At 42.1% G+C, this 16,322-nt stretch overlaps 1 protein-coding gene across 7 annotated transcripts in view; it reads left to right on the plus strand.

Moving 5' to 3' along the window:
* DAB1 (DAB adaptor protein 1) overlaps positions 1 to 16,322 on the plus strand; it is a 187,228-nt gene that overhangs the window by 135,109 nt on the left and 35,797 nt on the right. For all 7 annotated transcript variants that reach the window (XM_088522460.1, XM_088522459.1, XM_088522457.1 and 4 more), the window contains one exon: positions 15,622 to 15,753. In XM_088522460.1, coding sequence (XP_088378586.1) covers positions 15,622 to 15,753 — 132 coding nt within the window. The remainder of the gene's footprint in view (positions 1 to 15,621; positions 15,754 to 16,322) is intronic.

Genomic DNA, 16,322 nt, shown 5'->3' on the forward strand with positions numbered 1-16,322 from the left:
TGTGTGGGGTTGGGTTTTCTCCCAGGCCTGGACCATCCTCTTCTCTGCGTGCTGCTGATGACCTCTCAGCAGTACAGGTCAAATAAATTCTGAGTCTAATGACAAAGGGATTAGGATTGGGAGTAGAAGATAGGATTGCCTTGGATCAGATCCTTTGTGTCCTCAGAAACTAGCTGGAATTGCCCTGGAGATGTCCCGGGGAATTCTAAGAATTCCCATCATATATGTGATCCCAGATCAAGACAGTGACCTTAATTTAGTATACTCCTATTTACTGCAGTACCTGAAAGAGGAGAGTCTTTTGTCAGGTATGCAATAACTATAAAAAAACAGAGTTTTCATATGGCAGAAAAAGTTTATATTGTATGGAACAAGAGAGAAGAGATGCCTAAAAATCCAGGGTTGCTGTTGGGAGTTGCCAAGTAGCAACTTGCCTAGCAGAATCTGGTAGAGAAAATTGCAGGAGCCTTCCCAGTCTTGTGAAGTTTTTGCTGTAGCTTTATTATGTGGGATATTTTTAAACTGCTCTAAAGGAAATGTAAGCAAAATATTATCCTACCTAGATACAAAGACTCAACACACAAACAGCTTTAATCCTAATTAAGAAGATACTTCACAGCAGTTTGAGCAGTGCCTTGAATTTTAAAAGGCTCTTGATTTAATCTTTTGAAAGATGGACTATTTAGCATGATGCCAGAAATAAAACCCTGCTGATGATGGATGAAATTATCTTTGTCAGTTAATTTATACTATTAGAAAATCAATGTCATTGAGCTCACTGATACGTAATACAAGTAGTTAGTAATGAAAAGCTTGTTTGGAAAGTGTTGTGTACAGCATGTGTAAAGTAGTCATACAAAAGCACCGCTTAAAAGCGCGTTGTTGAGGATGAATCTTGTGCTCCAAAGACTGGAAGTGTCAGCTGAGACTCACCTGCGCAATCTTGATTGAGTCCTCTAGTGCACAGACATGAGGACAATATTTAATTATATGATGATATATGTTTTTTGCCAGAAAATGCCAGCTTTATGGGCAAGTCTGGAGGTATCCAATTGCCCAGCCTTGTGTTTCTGATGGGAAGGAGGGGAAGGTGCCTGCACAGAGGTTGCATGTTTCTCCTGCAGATGCTCTGCTAGCCCAGTGAGCCATAGGAGTTTATAAAGTTTGGGGATGTTCACACGTGTGCAACACGAAACAAAATGTGTCTTTAAAAGGACACACAGGAATAGCCTGAGTCATCTTGCATTTGCTTTCCCCACCTCCGTCATCCCCAAAGCTTTCGCCCTTAGCTGGGCTTCCACAACTTGGATATCCTTCCTTGATATTCATTATTAGCTACTGCCACCAGTGCCACAACAGCAGGTCTGATGTGTTAATGAACAACAAAAAAAAATCCGAAAAAAAGAATGCCGCCTTCTCTACGTTTAGTATCTTGTAAGCTAATATTGGATTTTAATTTATTATAATAAAAAATCAATTTGTAGCTCAAAACTAGCAATTTTTTTTTTAATTGGCAGTGTCATAGCTGGCTTCTTGCAAATGATTTAGAGGAGCTGCTCCAAAATTCATTACAGAGGAAAGGTTGTAGTTCAGTTACTTTTGGAATTTATACATGTGGGTTTTTTTCCCCTGTTCTTTATGGCTGTTTTTAATATAGTTCAGATCTAATATTCATCAAAGATTATTGATTTTAATAACGTTATTTTCCAGCAATAAGGAATTCTCTCCTCTAAGAAATTTTATCTAGAGATGAGGTTAAGTTGAAAATGGAATAACATTAAGGAAGAGTTTATCCCACCAATGAAACCAAAAAAGGATTTGTCTTTTTTTTTTTTTTTTCCCAAGCTATTGGTACAAGACAATTTAATCCACTCGTAGAACTGCAAGAACAAATTTTATAAATAGCAATAATAACATTTTAATATTATATCGTTCTAATCCATGGACTAATCCAAGTGGGGTCCTTTCACACCGCATTTCTAAATCTTGCCAACATATTGAGAAGGTGACAGGAAGAGGTTTCATGGCTGCTGATCATTTGCTCTTCCATATTCTATCCATAAAAGGCAACATGCAGCTAGTTGTGTTATTTCTGTGGCCATTTAAATACTCTTTTCAGGGCGGAGGCTGCTGATTAATATGTTTCTTAGGGGAAAAAAAAAAAAAAAGGTACCTTTGCATAGCAGGATATGCAAAATTTTTAAAGAACCATCATTGTTCATTAGCCATTTATGAGTATTATTTTGTTAATCACACATCAGGCTATCTCCCTGTGATAGCTTAGTAATGCTTCATTAGATGTGCATGACTAATATGGTTTCCATAAAGAGTCTGTAATTTTGTCTCATTGTTTATTTTTATAGCAATAAATCCTTGTTTATTGTAGGTTACATTCTAAAAATGTATTTTAAAAACAATACATTAATTCCATACAATGATTGGGCAACAATTTCCTTCTATGTTTATATAGTGAAGTATAATTTTTATCTCATGCTCTTTCTAAATTGCAGATGTTCTGTTGACCTGAATAGAAAACCTAGGCCAATGTACAGGAAAAGCAGTACATTGAAAGCAGAAATACACTATTTAGTTTTAAGGAAGAACTACTTCTGTTAAAGTAAATATTGGGTCAGCTCATGGATATAGAAACTGCCTGAATATAGTACAATATATATTTCTATATCAGCTATTATTATACATGAAATATTTATTAGGATTCCACAGACATCCAAAAATGATGATAGACCTGTACCAACACCTCATTTATTTGTGAGAAATACCCTAAATGTATGTGTTGTAGCCCAATCTATGAAGGAGAGGCATTTCCCACTTTTATTTTTGTCATAGGTGGCATCCAGAGATTTTCATTTGCATTATTGATTATGTAAATGAGGCTCAGTCTTCTTTTCTATCCCCTAATTTAACTTTTATGACCTTGCAGGAGAATTATGTGGCTCTCGTACAGCGCCAGGTTGCACTGCACAGATTTTCAAAGCTGCTGCTGTGGCTTCTATAAAACATTTTCCAGGTTGATGAGAGACATTATCAATTTTGTGCTGATAACCCCAGTATTTACTGATCCTTTCCATTTGATGTGAGTGATAATGTTAATTATGTTGATAGATGAACAGGACAGCTAAATTTGGCTGATAGAAAATCTTAGCAAGATTAAATTTTTCACTATTGGCAGAATATTTAAAATGTACCAAAGGTGCTTATTGCCTTTACTGGAAATCTGTTGGTTCTGGCATCTTTGACCAGAAATAGAGGTACCGTTATGGAACTATAGTTGTTCCATGAAGCACATGTGCTGGAGCAGATGAAATGTCAAACTGTCAAGTCTCTATCAGTGAGCATATATGAATATTTTAAAATAGAAATAAAGGAGGAATTTATCTGCTTCATACTCACTCTGCAGTGAGCAGGAGAGATGGTATGATTAATTTACTGAATTTTTGTGTTTGCCAGAGCATGGTGTCATCCAGAAATTGCTAACAGTCCCTGACTGGAGTTCTTTCCAGCTCCAGGCCATGATTTCCCAGAAAGAAGAGCTGCTTTTTTTAAATCTCTGTCATTTTTCTAAAATTGAACTTTCTTAAATTTCTGTTGGTCTCTTGATGGACCATCTTGGGTGCAGCACTCCACTATCATCCGTCACTTATCTGATGATTTTGAATGAAGTCCTTTCCTCCTGGCTTCCGTGACCACAATTTCCTGATTTTTGCCCTGTATTTTTTTTTTTCTTCAATTTTCATTTAGAGTTTCCTGAGCTGTTCTGCTATGCTTTTAACAAAAATCATTTCATTTGCAAATAGAAATTTGGTGACCGTGTCAAACGGTCCCAGCCCTGTCTCCTCCTGTTCAAATGTTGACCTGTCCCCCCAGCGTTTTCCGTGCACATTTAGCCATCAGTTCGAGCCTCACGTGCCTGAAACAGACCTCCTAATCGCAGCTCCCAAGAGTGTTTCTCTGACCTCTTTCTGGGAGTGCTGGAGTGGAAAATACCAGCATCATCTATTATTCAGCCCTGTAAACTCAGCGACTCAACCTTGTTTTAGTTTGTCACATCCAGGGTACCTCCAGAGCTTGCAAATTCTCTCCAACAACTCTGAAATACAGTCTTTACCATCCTACCTCTATCTTGTATCTCAATTATCCTTTTCTCTGCTTTGGCAGATGTGATTTTTTGTTGTGATAGCCATCGTGACTGCCAATGCTGCTGTCGCACCTTATTCGTTTCATCATGTCAAAATCAGGTTGGTTTCCTATGCTGAATCTATCTTCCCTCTTGTGTCAACCACAGGCCAAGAGGTTTTGTTTCCAAGCTCCCTATGGCTCCCTTTACTCCTCATCCACTTTGAAGGAGTCACTGCATGTTGCCAACTTTCATCATTCCTTTGTGAAGCTCAGGAGAGTCTTGGGCTGTGCTGAGGACTTTTAGGGACTACAGTGATTAAAATACTAAAAAATAAGATTTAAGAGTCTCCCGAAAGAAAGCAAAATCAAATTCTGTGGCCTTTCTTATGCCTTGGGACATTGTATGCATTGCCTACAGCAATTGTGTGCATCTTCCACCTGTGAAGGATCTCTCTGACTGACTTGGGAGTCTTCACAATTTCCACACCTTCTGCTCGTAAATAAGAACACTGAGACATGACATTTACTGGTTTCCATGTAATAAATAAATCTAATTAGAACATGGCAGAGTAGGGGACTTACAAGACTAATATGGAGAGTTTTTAAGGTGTTTATAGTAGTTATAGTCTTCCAATAGTTTAAAGAGGAAAACAGTAGCGCTTTTCATCAATAGCATTTGATAGTTAGCAAAACGTAAATGTCAGAAGAACCCACTTCCATAATTACGTCCCTTATTGACTGCTGTAATTCACTCCTTATTGGCCTTCCAAACGGCGCCTTAGACGATTTAGATAGTTCAAAACACTCCACAGGGGCTTCTTAACAGCTGCAAACTCATGGAGATACATTTCATACGTGCACAGTGTGCTATAAAAAGATTCATAAGGCTTATGTAGTACGACAGGTTTGTCACTGTGGAAAAAAAAGAGCCCAAAAGGCAAAACTCAGGTGTGATTTCGCACACTTTGAAGCCCGAGCGTTACAGGATTTGGAGCTTTTGTTTGAACCTTATGGCTTTGCCCCCTCCTAGCTCGCGTGCAGACGAAGGCTGGAATTTCTGTCCTTTCTTTCATTCGGAAGCACTCTGATCTCGGGGTGAGTTGGGCCTTTTTGTAGTGAGGAGCCACAGGAACTGCCTTGTGGTGGTTTTGACGCCAATTGAAGAGACGATACAGCTATTGCAGGCACCTCATCCCGAATGACACAATTTGCGGGAATTTGTGTTTCGGTGTGAGAAAGCTAAAAATGTGATTGCTTTCAAAAAGGCAGAGAACTTGATTTTATATGATCTGGCCTGGGGTTGGTTTCACAACCACTGGGTGCGTTGTGTGCTGTGGCGTGGGGGACCTCACTGCCTGGGGTCTGTCAGTGAGTTGTTCTATCTCTAGGTAGAACCTTCTAGATAGAACCTTCTACCTCAGGACTATCACTACTTGGGTGTCTACCAGTGAGTTGTTGTAGTAAAAATTACAATGTAAACACTTGAGATATCATCCGGTTCTAATATTTGGTTATATTGGGTATATATTTTTTTGCCCGTAATGACTAGGCCTGTGTGGTTGAGGTGAGTGAGGATGCACAGGCCGCACCGCAGTCCTTCTCCCAACGGATGCTTTTCCTTTGCTCCAGCTGATATTTTGTCACAGAGGAACAGCCAAAATACCGAGCTGCTTGGGGAGGGCTTTTCCATAAGCACTAGTTAGGCTGGAGAAAATTGCAGGGCCGTTTCAGCCCAAGCAGAGCGGAGGGGGAGGCTGTGCCGGCGGCAGGGCCCCTCGGGAGCCTCTGCTCCTGCCCCTCGGAGCCACCGGGAAGCGTTTGTCCGGCTGTGCTGGACATTTTCCTTCCTGAGCATCGCGCGCTGTCAGGCAGGCGGCTCTGCAATTGCCGCTTGCCCTGATAATAGCAACACTCCCGGCAACGTTTCTGAATTTTTATCCTAACTCGCGAGCTGTTTAACCTGTCCTATTGCTGAAGTCAAATGCAGACGAGATGGATGACCTTAGCAGTCAGTGTAATGGTATAGGGGAAGTACAGAAACATTTACTTTTCAAGTTACCTGGAGTTCGTGGGATGATAGTAATAGATCTCTATTGCTGTAAATTCAGCGGGTGATGTTCTGCCCTCAGGTCCACATTTATGTTTCCAGGGAAGTCAGTGAGAGCTTCATTGAATCTGGTAGTCCTGAGGGACAAGTAAATGTGTTTTTTTCCACTTAGTTTATGTGCTAAGTGTCCCTGTGGAAGGAAAAAGGAAGACTGGGCAGAGGCTGTCACTGAATTCTGGCATTTGTCAGCAGTTATCGTATGTGTTTTTTTCCTGTCCTTCAGTTGAACAGTAGTAAATGTCAGATGCCACTAAATCTTTGCTTAATATTTAAAAAGCCGCTTATAAAAGTTGACTTCCTAATTGAGAGAAGTATATTTATAATTTTTCTAGCTCTTTCATTCGTTGTGTGCTTGATATACACATATTCATATCTTGCAGAGCTTACAGCCTGAAACTGTATCTGTTCTTGTGCTACATGGGACCTGTTGGCGATCATGGAGTTACAGCACAGCCTAAACTGTCCCTGGCTATAGCACTCACTTAGCAAAAGTGGCATTTAATAAACCCTAGCAATCCTTATGGTTAATACTTTTTATCCTTTGTGGTTCCCGTGCTGATCGTGCATCCCTGTGCTCCCAGGGAAGCAAGCAACATCCATCCTATGGGACTTTAAAGAGAGTGGAGTGAGTGGTACGAAATAAGTGAGGCAGAATAGTTACTAATTTCCAAGTACCGTGAAATAAGTATTGCATATGATTCTCAGCATCAGCTCTGCATAGCTCTGAATATTTTTTCTCTATAGATACTCAAAAGAGGGTTGTGAATCAGATTTTTTTTTTATTGTGATATGGAAAAGCCTGAGCAGCACAGTAGAGGATTTAATACCCTTATGTGATCTTTAATTACCCAAAAGGATGCCTTTCTGTGAATGAATCAGGAAGTTAAAAGTATTCTGAAGCATCACGTGGGAGAGCTTAACCTGTGCATGCATATGCAGTGCACGGACTGAAGTAAGGAGGAAGTTTAGTTTTGATTAGGAGAAGAAACATGGGAAACCCGCTGTGCACAGAGGCTGTAAAGTGGGCCTGGGCTCCGTGCAGCTGGGACGAAGCAGATGAGGTTGAGGGGCCTCTGAATATTCCTACCTCTGAATAATGAAGGGAAAAAAACAAGGCAAGAATTACATGGAAGTGCTTTGTTCTTTTCTGAAACTTCTTTGCAGATTCGCTTTTACATTTTAAGTTCTTCTTGCCTTTCGGACTCAAGCAACACACACACTGATGTTTTGTTGCTGCGGATATGGTATATCCTAGGGAAAGTGTTGTGGGGCCTGAGCAAAATGAGTGGCACATTTCAGCATAGGGAATTTTCAGAAGTTTTTTTTTTAAAAACTCAGAGAAAAGGCATCCCTTTTTTCCCCTATAGAGGAAGAGTGACTGGTATTTTTGACCAGGTAGGTCTGTGGTGGTGCTGTTCTCCAAGTGCTACAGGTGGTAGCTCCAGAGCCCAACACAGAAACCCATTTTAGAGTTCAAGCCACCTTTTGCAAGCCTGCATGTACATTGATCCATCACTGAGCACGTTAAGCAGAGGCCTTCTTGTAATACCCTGTGGTTGTGAAATAACCTGAGATTCTACAAGGTTGCAAGAAGTTGCTCTGCGGCCTTTCCAGGGAGTCTGCAGTAGCTGCAATGGGAGGAATGTGCAGCCACTCAGACATCTCTGCTGGGACCACAAATGTTTCTCGTGATAATGAATTTCAGGAAAATTAGGAAAGTCATCTGTCACCCCAGCATCCAAAACCTAACTGTTTGTGGTATAGAAAAGATAACTCAAATGCTGTCATCTGAAAGCGAAAGTCTGTGATAGGGGAGAACATTGAGGATGTCTCTTTTAAGCAGCATCTTGTATTTAGCCTTTAGACATAAACCAGAGACTGAATAGATTTTTGACCCCTTCTGTAATGTACCACATGAAATCAGTCTCCCATGCTCTGCTTCTGATATACTGCTCTATGGAGGAACATATCTGGGGCTTCTTTTTTTTTGCCTGTTATCTTTGATTTGTTTCTGATTCTGAAATTACTTTTAGATTCTGAAGATACAAAACATGGTGTCTTGTGAATCTCTCAACGTTTCTGGTTTCATTTTTAATTGGTTTCTGAACACGACATATTGGTTATATGCAGTCTGTGAATGCGGAGTGTTGTGCTTTCCCTCAGCCCTCTTTAAAGGATTACAAAATCGCTATGTGTGTCTGGCATATATATATGTGTGTGTGTATATGTATACATATGTGTATGCATGTACATGTGTGTTTATATATATATAAAACAAATCTCTCTCGTCTTTTTTCCCCCAACTGTTCATAAAGCTTCTCTGTTTTTCCTGCTCCAGAGAAGTTTGTCATGTTACGAGTGTCGATTTATGGTTACAGTTGCTTTCTAATGGCTATCCAGTTCAGCCTCAATTTTAGTGCTGCCAATGAGAGTCCTTTTTTTGTGATCTTTGCTGCTCTCCTTCATAAGGTTTGTGTAACAGATGAGGAGAATCTGAGGCTGGTTGTCGCTGATGAGCTTTCGAGATCGCTGGCTGCAGGAGGCGGGTGGGCCGTGATGCTTGCCGAGTCGGAAGCACTTAACATCCCAAGGAGGTAAAATAAAGGCAGCAAACACCCCCGTGGCTCCTAGGAGCTGCATGCAGGCATTGCTTTTGCTCTTCATGTAAATAAAAAAGCACTGCATAAGGTGAAGGGCATTGGTGTAAAGGAACAAGGGGACCTCACGGAGGCTCTGTGGCACCAACAGGGCCCTCGCGTCTGTTCGCTGCGGACCCAGCGCTCGGCTTGCAGCCCTGCGTGTCCTTAACCATGCGGTCACCCTCGCTGCCTTGATCTTTCCTTCTGACTCAGCTCCCCGTCACCACCCTGGTTCTGCTCCGGGAATGGCTCTCCGGAGTTTACGCAGGGGATTGGATTTATTGGGTTGTAATACTCTGCTGTGTCACAGCCAGGGTACTAGCACCCTGGAGGGGTGGAGTGTGATAACTGTGGCTAATTCTAACTCGATTCTTTTTTCTTTAATATTATTGCGGTATTTTATGTGCTCCTTTGTGGTCCCTAGACCAAGCTTTGGTTTGCATGTAATCTGGAAGCCATGTGCCATGTTTTAGTGCAAAGCTTGTCTGCCAAAACGCCTCTTAGAGGCAGTTGGGATTTAGAAAAGCCTTTCTTGAGGTTATTGTGTGTAAAACCAGCCTGCGCGGAGGGAACACAGGGATTAGACTTGTGTTGTTCTCGTTGTGGCAACAGGCTTCAGATCACCACCCCAGAGTCCATTCAGGCTTGGAGAAGCCTCTAGAGGTTACGATTTTCTGCTCCAATTCTTGTTTTCCATGGGAGGCAATTCCACAGCATATTGTCGGCCCAAACTATGGCCGTCTCAGGAGTCCATGGTGGACCATTCATTTTCAGCTCGGTTGTACAGACTCCTCCTGCGTGAGGGTTGCAGCACGTTCGCCCTCCCAGCCTTGCGTCCAAGACAGTTCTGCAGCCTGTGCTGCAGTAGCTAAAAACTGGCATCTTGTTCTCTATGTGCTTTTCTCACTCCACGTTAACATGCTCAGTTTGTACTCTTTTATTTGCCTGTGAATGGTGCAAAACTCATCATCTTGGTGCGTGGAAATGCAACTACATACTGAGGTATCAAGGAACACCAGAAGTTTCTCGTGGGTTTTGCTTTTCCAGGCTTTGAAAGTGCCGTTTATTTTTGAAAACTGGATCGAAAAGCTACCTTGTTCCAAGCCTGGTTGCAATATTAGTAGGAACACAGTATTTTGATAATTTGTTAACCTTGAAGTCTATTGCTCTACTTTTCCAAATCAAACTGGATAAAACTTTCCACATGTGGCAGTAAATATTTATGTACGAGATTCGCTGAGCCTGTGAGGGTACTTATCCAAGGAAATCACTACTGTGTTTGAGCAGCATGCTGTGATCTGGCCTACTTTGTCTTGTTCTGCTGTCCTCTCCCCACGGACGTGCAGCTGGAGTACTCCTCCTGATAGGAGAGGACTGTTGCATTCAAAATGTCGTGTTTCCTATCTCGCCTTTTGTTTAAGCATATAATTTCTGAACCTTTTTCTCTCACAACCTGTATTTTTTCCTCTTTCCTCAAATGTCCCTTTTGGTTTTTGTAGTTCGCTAGAAGAGATGAACTGCTCTCTCCGTTATAAATTATTTGGGTGCTTAATGAGGTTTATGTTATATGTGAGGTTTGTTACATGCATTCTTGGTAGATGGCAGATACAGTGTGAGGAGGCTCCTTACTTACCTTTCCAACTAACTGTAGCAAAATCCACATGTTCTTTTGTATTAATCTTTGGAAAAATAGCCAACATGATACGTGGACATAGTTAAGAGAAGAACGGCTAGTGGGAAGCATCTGTCCCGCCGCAGGAGAGCCCGCAGCAGCGTCGCGCTTTGCAGCAGCCTGTCACTAATTGAGAAATCAAAAGCAGCGACAAATTCCCTGGGGAACAGTGCCGGGGTTCCTTGTAAAGCCGGATCCGATTAGATGGAGCTGCCTCCGACAGCTCCCTCCGAGCTCGGTCCCTTCCCTTCCTCTTGGGAGGATTGCAGCGAGGGCGGGTGCAGGTTGCAGCAGGGAGCCCTGCAACGCACCGAGCTGCCTCCTATCTGCCCTCCCACAGGAAAGGGAAGATTTCTGTGGGTTGGGGGCCTGCTGGTGGGATTCCCCCCATCCGCCTTGCCACCCAAACGCCAAACTCCAGAAAACAACCCGGGGAAAGTTTGCGGTGCAAATACAACCTACGGATTTATCTGCCGTTACGCTGAGAGTGGAGTTCAGTGGCTTCTCCCAAACTGCCTGTACACGCTGCTGGTGAAACGCAGTTGTCTCCCGGGTGAAAGGTAGCTGGAAGATGAACAACTGCTTAACAGATCCCCGTGCAAAGTTAATGGGTACCACGGAAAACCTCATGCCAGCGGGGTCCGATGAGATGGTTCTTCCAGATGCCTGCGTGTCTATTTTTTTTTCAGTGTCTACCTAGAGTGAACTGCTATCTGTCCATGCTAGGAAGCTGTAAAACTAGACAGAGCTGGGATTTGAATCTGTAGCTGCAGAGAATGTTTTCGTGTTTCGTGTCTGCTCCTCAAGAGCGCCTTCGGAGACCGCTCGCGGGGGCGTTTTGGAGATGGAGAGAAAGGAGCAGCTCAGAGCACCTGGCTAAGCGCGTTTTAATGGATTAACAGAGTCAGTGTAACCCAAATGAAGGCAATTAGAGAAGTGTGCGTGGCCAATTGCAACCCCCCGATCCCTGCAAATCTCACACTAAAAGTCAGGAATTGCTCGGGCAGTGGCAGGAAGGAGCAGTTGACACAAGAAGGCCCTGTCTCCAGCACTGGGGTGGAGTGTGACGGTCTCTTCCACATAGTGACCTGGCCAGACATCGGCTCTGCTCCAGCATCCCTTGCTCTCAGGATCATTTGTGTTTTACAAGTCACTGTTAGCCTTAAATACATTGCAGGAAATAATGCCATAATGAAAATTGCTGTAATTTTACATGTTGGATTCAGATTCTGAATGCTTTGAACTAACAGTGTAGGACAGATGCCTTTTTCTTCGTTTGGGGATTTTCTTTGAGCGCTGTTGAGCGATCACAGCTTGAGTTGGGCTGTGAAAGACCTGCAGGTGGACAGCAGCGTGACTGAAACCATGGCCTGTAAAGCTGCTTTCTTACAAGCCCTGTAAGGGCTTTGCAATTTGGGAAATTTTGGGTTAAAATCAAAGGGTTTGCAGCATGCACAGGCCCTGTGAAATACATCGTTCCTGATTGATTCGAGTGACGAAGAGGTGAAGAGGCAAGAGCAGAAATGCAGAGGATGCTTGTGCCATGGGTGGCCCTTGCAACCTGGCATGGGCAGCATGGAGGTGATAGCAGCGGGGCAGATGCCACCAATCTGAAGGCAGGCTCACAGCTTCTTTATTTAAGTTACTATTTATTATTTATTTAAGTATTTAAGTTATTCCAGAGGGTTGTGTAACTTCTATCCTTGTGCAGTTTGTCCTTACGGATGCACCGTTAAGTGGTACGCGCTTCCGCCTCTTGGTGCAGCAGATTTTGCAGGAGGCTTTGCAGCTTGCAAGATATTTTCTGTTGTGGCTCTTAACACAGTGCCCCAGGCTTCACTAAATAGACAACCTCATTAAAAGAGAAATAGCGATGGGAAAGCAGTGACTTTCCCGTGCCATCTAACTCACATACTTGACATGATTGCTGGGCCCTCCAAGTACTTAATTGATTGACTTAATTGATTTAGTGGAACTGGAGGCTACAGCATGGAAATAAAGGGGCACGATGAGGTGAAAGAGGTGAAAAAATTTATGATAGGTGCCAAGCAGCCTGAGGGAAATTAGAAACGCTGCAGATCTTGAAGGTAGCTAAATCAATTCAATATGATGTACCGGGAGCAACCTGGGGGAGAGGAGAAGCTGGGATAGACTGGAGAGTGGGAGGGAAAATCAGAGCCAACAAGGAAGCCTGGAGGAAGCTCTGGGAAGGGGCCCAAGGAGGAGAGCGACTTGGGTGAGTGCGTTTTAAAATCCCCTGTATCCTAAAATAATATGGAGACTATGGATGGTGACTTAACAACTCGAGCTTAAATGTTAAAACAAATTACTTTATAATCTGTGCAATATTTAATTGACTGTATTGAACCATAATACAAATTAAGTCTTCTCTGTAATTTGTTCTGTCATACTGCAGCCCTCCAAACAATTTGATACTTCACTTAGGAATTGGTAAATGGCTCATAGAAGCGCTCAGCAAGGAGACTGTAAAAACAGCAAATGGCATGTGAAGAAATCCATCAGTGTGTGCATAATAAAATGGGGGTGTCATAAACATCCCCGGGTTGTGAAATACTGGGTTTTATGTGCTCCTGGGCCGCTAAGGTAGGATTAAGTCTTGGTATGGAAAAGATGGAAAAGAAAAGAGAGGCTGGGGGAGGAGGAGGCAGCCAGGGCTGTATTAGCTGCTGAGCGGTGAGCAGCAGCTCCACCAGACTCTTCTCTTGGTTGGTCACATTTTACGGGGCAGATTAATCTATGTGAATGCACCAGAGGCAAATGTAATCAAAAGATGGAAAGAGCGTGAGTTTATCGATGGACTCAGCTCCGAGGGGCTGTTGGGATGGGAAGAGGCGACGCCGTGCGCAGCCCCACGGTGTCAGCCCTGCCGCCAGGGCCACCCCTGCTGCAGGGGCCTGTGCTGGGAATGAGGCAGGCTGCATGCTTAAAAAGGAGGGAAAAAAAAATATTTTGAAAAATGATGATCTTGCATTTTACCTTGGTAAATCTCTCCTGACCACACCAGGAGCGATTTCTGATTTATGATGATGGAAGAATCAGGCGCTCATTAAATGATGTTTGGAATAAATTATTGGAAAATGCAAAAGGGACACGCTAGATGAATCCAGGTCTGTGAAAGAACAAGATCAAAGGACCGTGCGCATTTACGTTTCAGTGCAGATGTGTGTACAAAGCATTACATTTCTTGTGCATTTTTCAATTTGGTGCCCCTTATTAAAAAAATTTTGCAAAACACTCTGTACAGTAAAATATGCAAAAGGATAATGCTGCAGTCCTCTTTACTTAATTCATACATATAGTGGATACAGTTTCTGAAGTGTATTGGGCATCATAACCATTTAAAAATGTAATGAATTTAGAGCAGTTAATAAGAGTTCCCAAATAAATTGGAATGTCTCCATCTGCTGTCGCACACTGTAGGTGATATTTTTCTATGGTAGAGCGGTCTTCAAATTTAATTCCACAAGGAAGGAACCTGATCACAGTTTAATTTCAGCGCACAACACTCTCTTGCAATCAATAAAGCACCGTCGAAGAACTTTGATTTAATAGGAGCCGGAGATAACGTTCCCTGTCATGCAGAATAGGGAGAGAGGACCACTTCATTTCATTGTTACAGATAGCGTGCGACTGCCTTGCAAAAAAAACCCTCATAAATCAATATCTGTATATTATCTATGTAAGATCCCATCATTAATTTTAAACAGCTAACTCCCTGGGAAAGCTGAACCTCACCTTCAGCTTAGCCACGATCAGCCTGGAGCCAGTGGCAACCACCACTTCAGTGTTCCTAAGAGAAAGCAATCTAGATGGGGGCAGCGTCATTTACTGAGGAATGGCAATCAGAAATGACCATGTTTTTATTTTTTATATAGTCATCTGACTCCTCATGTTGCCTTTCCTTTTAAATTTCAGCCTGGGTTCTGCAAAAGTCCAATCACTTGTCACCTGCCCTGCACGCACTCAGCTTTTTGCTTTTACGCATACATGTAACCTCTCTGGTTTTGAATTTTAAAATGTTTTTAAACTCTAAAAATAACTGGTTGTTTAGAGATTGCCTGGATACCACGCTGATTTTCAAAATGTGCTTTTCTCAAAAAACAGCAGGAAGCTGGACCTCAAAAGAATTCTTTGTGAGGCTTGGCTTGCTCTCAAAAATATTATCACTAGCTTATAAAGAGCAGGCCAATATATCAGAAGGTAGAAATTCAAGCTAATAGACAGTTTTAGAAAAACCTTTCAAGACTATTATTCTAAGTAGAAATATTTAAATATTGCATTAGTAATTAATTACTAATTAGGTCAAAGCAGGAAGCATGCTGACATGCTGGACAGCTTTCTGGCCAAGACCTGCTTGTAATAACTCCAGGTTCGTGCCCTGGTTCTGGAGACCAGGAGGGACCAAGTCTTACACATTTTAAGCAACGTTGTTTTGTTTCTTTACTGTCAACCAAAGAAGGATTTTAAGTAAAATGTGAGGTTTGCGCTTAACATTGTTCTAAGCTGGATAAACATATGTCCATGAATTTTCAGGGAAAAGTGTCTGGATTTCTGTTACTGCTGTAGATGAAGTATCACTCGTTGAGTGCTGTAGCGATGCGGAGCCTTCCCCTTCAGGTTCCTGGAGAGGTTGAGTCTTAGCCATCGCGTCCTGCGCTCGCTGCAGGTGCTCTGGCTTCACAGTCGCCCTGCACAAACCTACAGGTAGCTGCTGCCTGTTGTTTTACATACCAACACATAGGTAGTAACTAGATAACACCATATTTTTATTGAGTTATAGCTCATCAAAGGATAGACATACTCAACTGAAGCATTTAGATTATTAAAGCAAGTCAAGTTTGGCCAAATTTTCAAAAGACATGTAGCTTAAAAAGTTCAGATATCAATTGATTTTGGCATGGGATAATTTTCATTTATTTATTTTAATTACATGGATGTGTTGAGCTCTGGGTAAAACACTGGCAAAGGGGAAATTGTGCCGTTGAAATGGAACATTTTGATGGATATTTTTTACTGCATTGTTTTGTTTTTTTTGCTTTTAATAGCTACTTCAGCACCATCACGCAGTTCACGAGATTTCATACATCGCAAAGGACATCACAGACCACCGAGCCTTTGGATATGTGTGTGGAAAGGAGGGGAACCATCGATTTGTGGCAATAAAAACGGCGCAGGCAGTAAGTATCCAACCCTTGCGGTTCTGCGGTGGAAACGCTGTGCTTGCAAAGAGCTGATCCAGGGGCTGTTCTCGTGGTGTTCCCGAGTGCACCAGGCTTCTCATAAGTATCTGCTTAGATGTACTTACATGGCAAATTAATGAAACCAGCTTGGGGGGAAGAAAAGGAATGTATTTCAACATTCTCAATTTTTTGCGATGTATTCTTCCTAATTAGTAATTATTTTCCTTTCTAATTAAACTAGATTCACTGGCTGAATACAGATAAATTCGGTTATATTCCTATACTCATTTAAACAGAAAATGATAGAAGCCAAATAGCTACTTTGCATGAAGTCTACTCTAATTTCATTGTATTAGAAACCACTAATAAATATAAGCAATGCCTTTATATACTCATAATTATCACTATCATTAATCTGCAAATATAATTAGCTTTACAGAAATTAACCTTAGCCTGGATGCAATTTGCTGAAGCAATCTAAACAAGGTAGAAACTAATTCAGTATGAAGCTCTTTGCCTTTGAGGAGATAACTATAGCTGCTATATTGGCAGAATAAGAAAAAAGT

This window comes from Tinamus guttatus, unplaced genomic scaffold (assembly GCF_059628265.1).
Source record: "Tinamus guttatus ecotype Peru unplaced genomic scaffold, ASM5962826v1 Tinamus_guttatus_pri_ptg000153l, whole genome shotgun sequence".
In the NCBI taxonomy this organism is placed as follows: Eukaryota; Metazoa; Chordata; class Aves; order Tinamiformes; family Tinamidae; genus Tinamus; species Tinamus guttatus.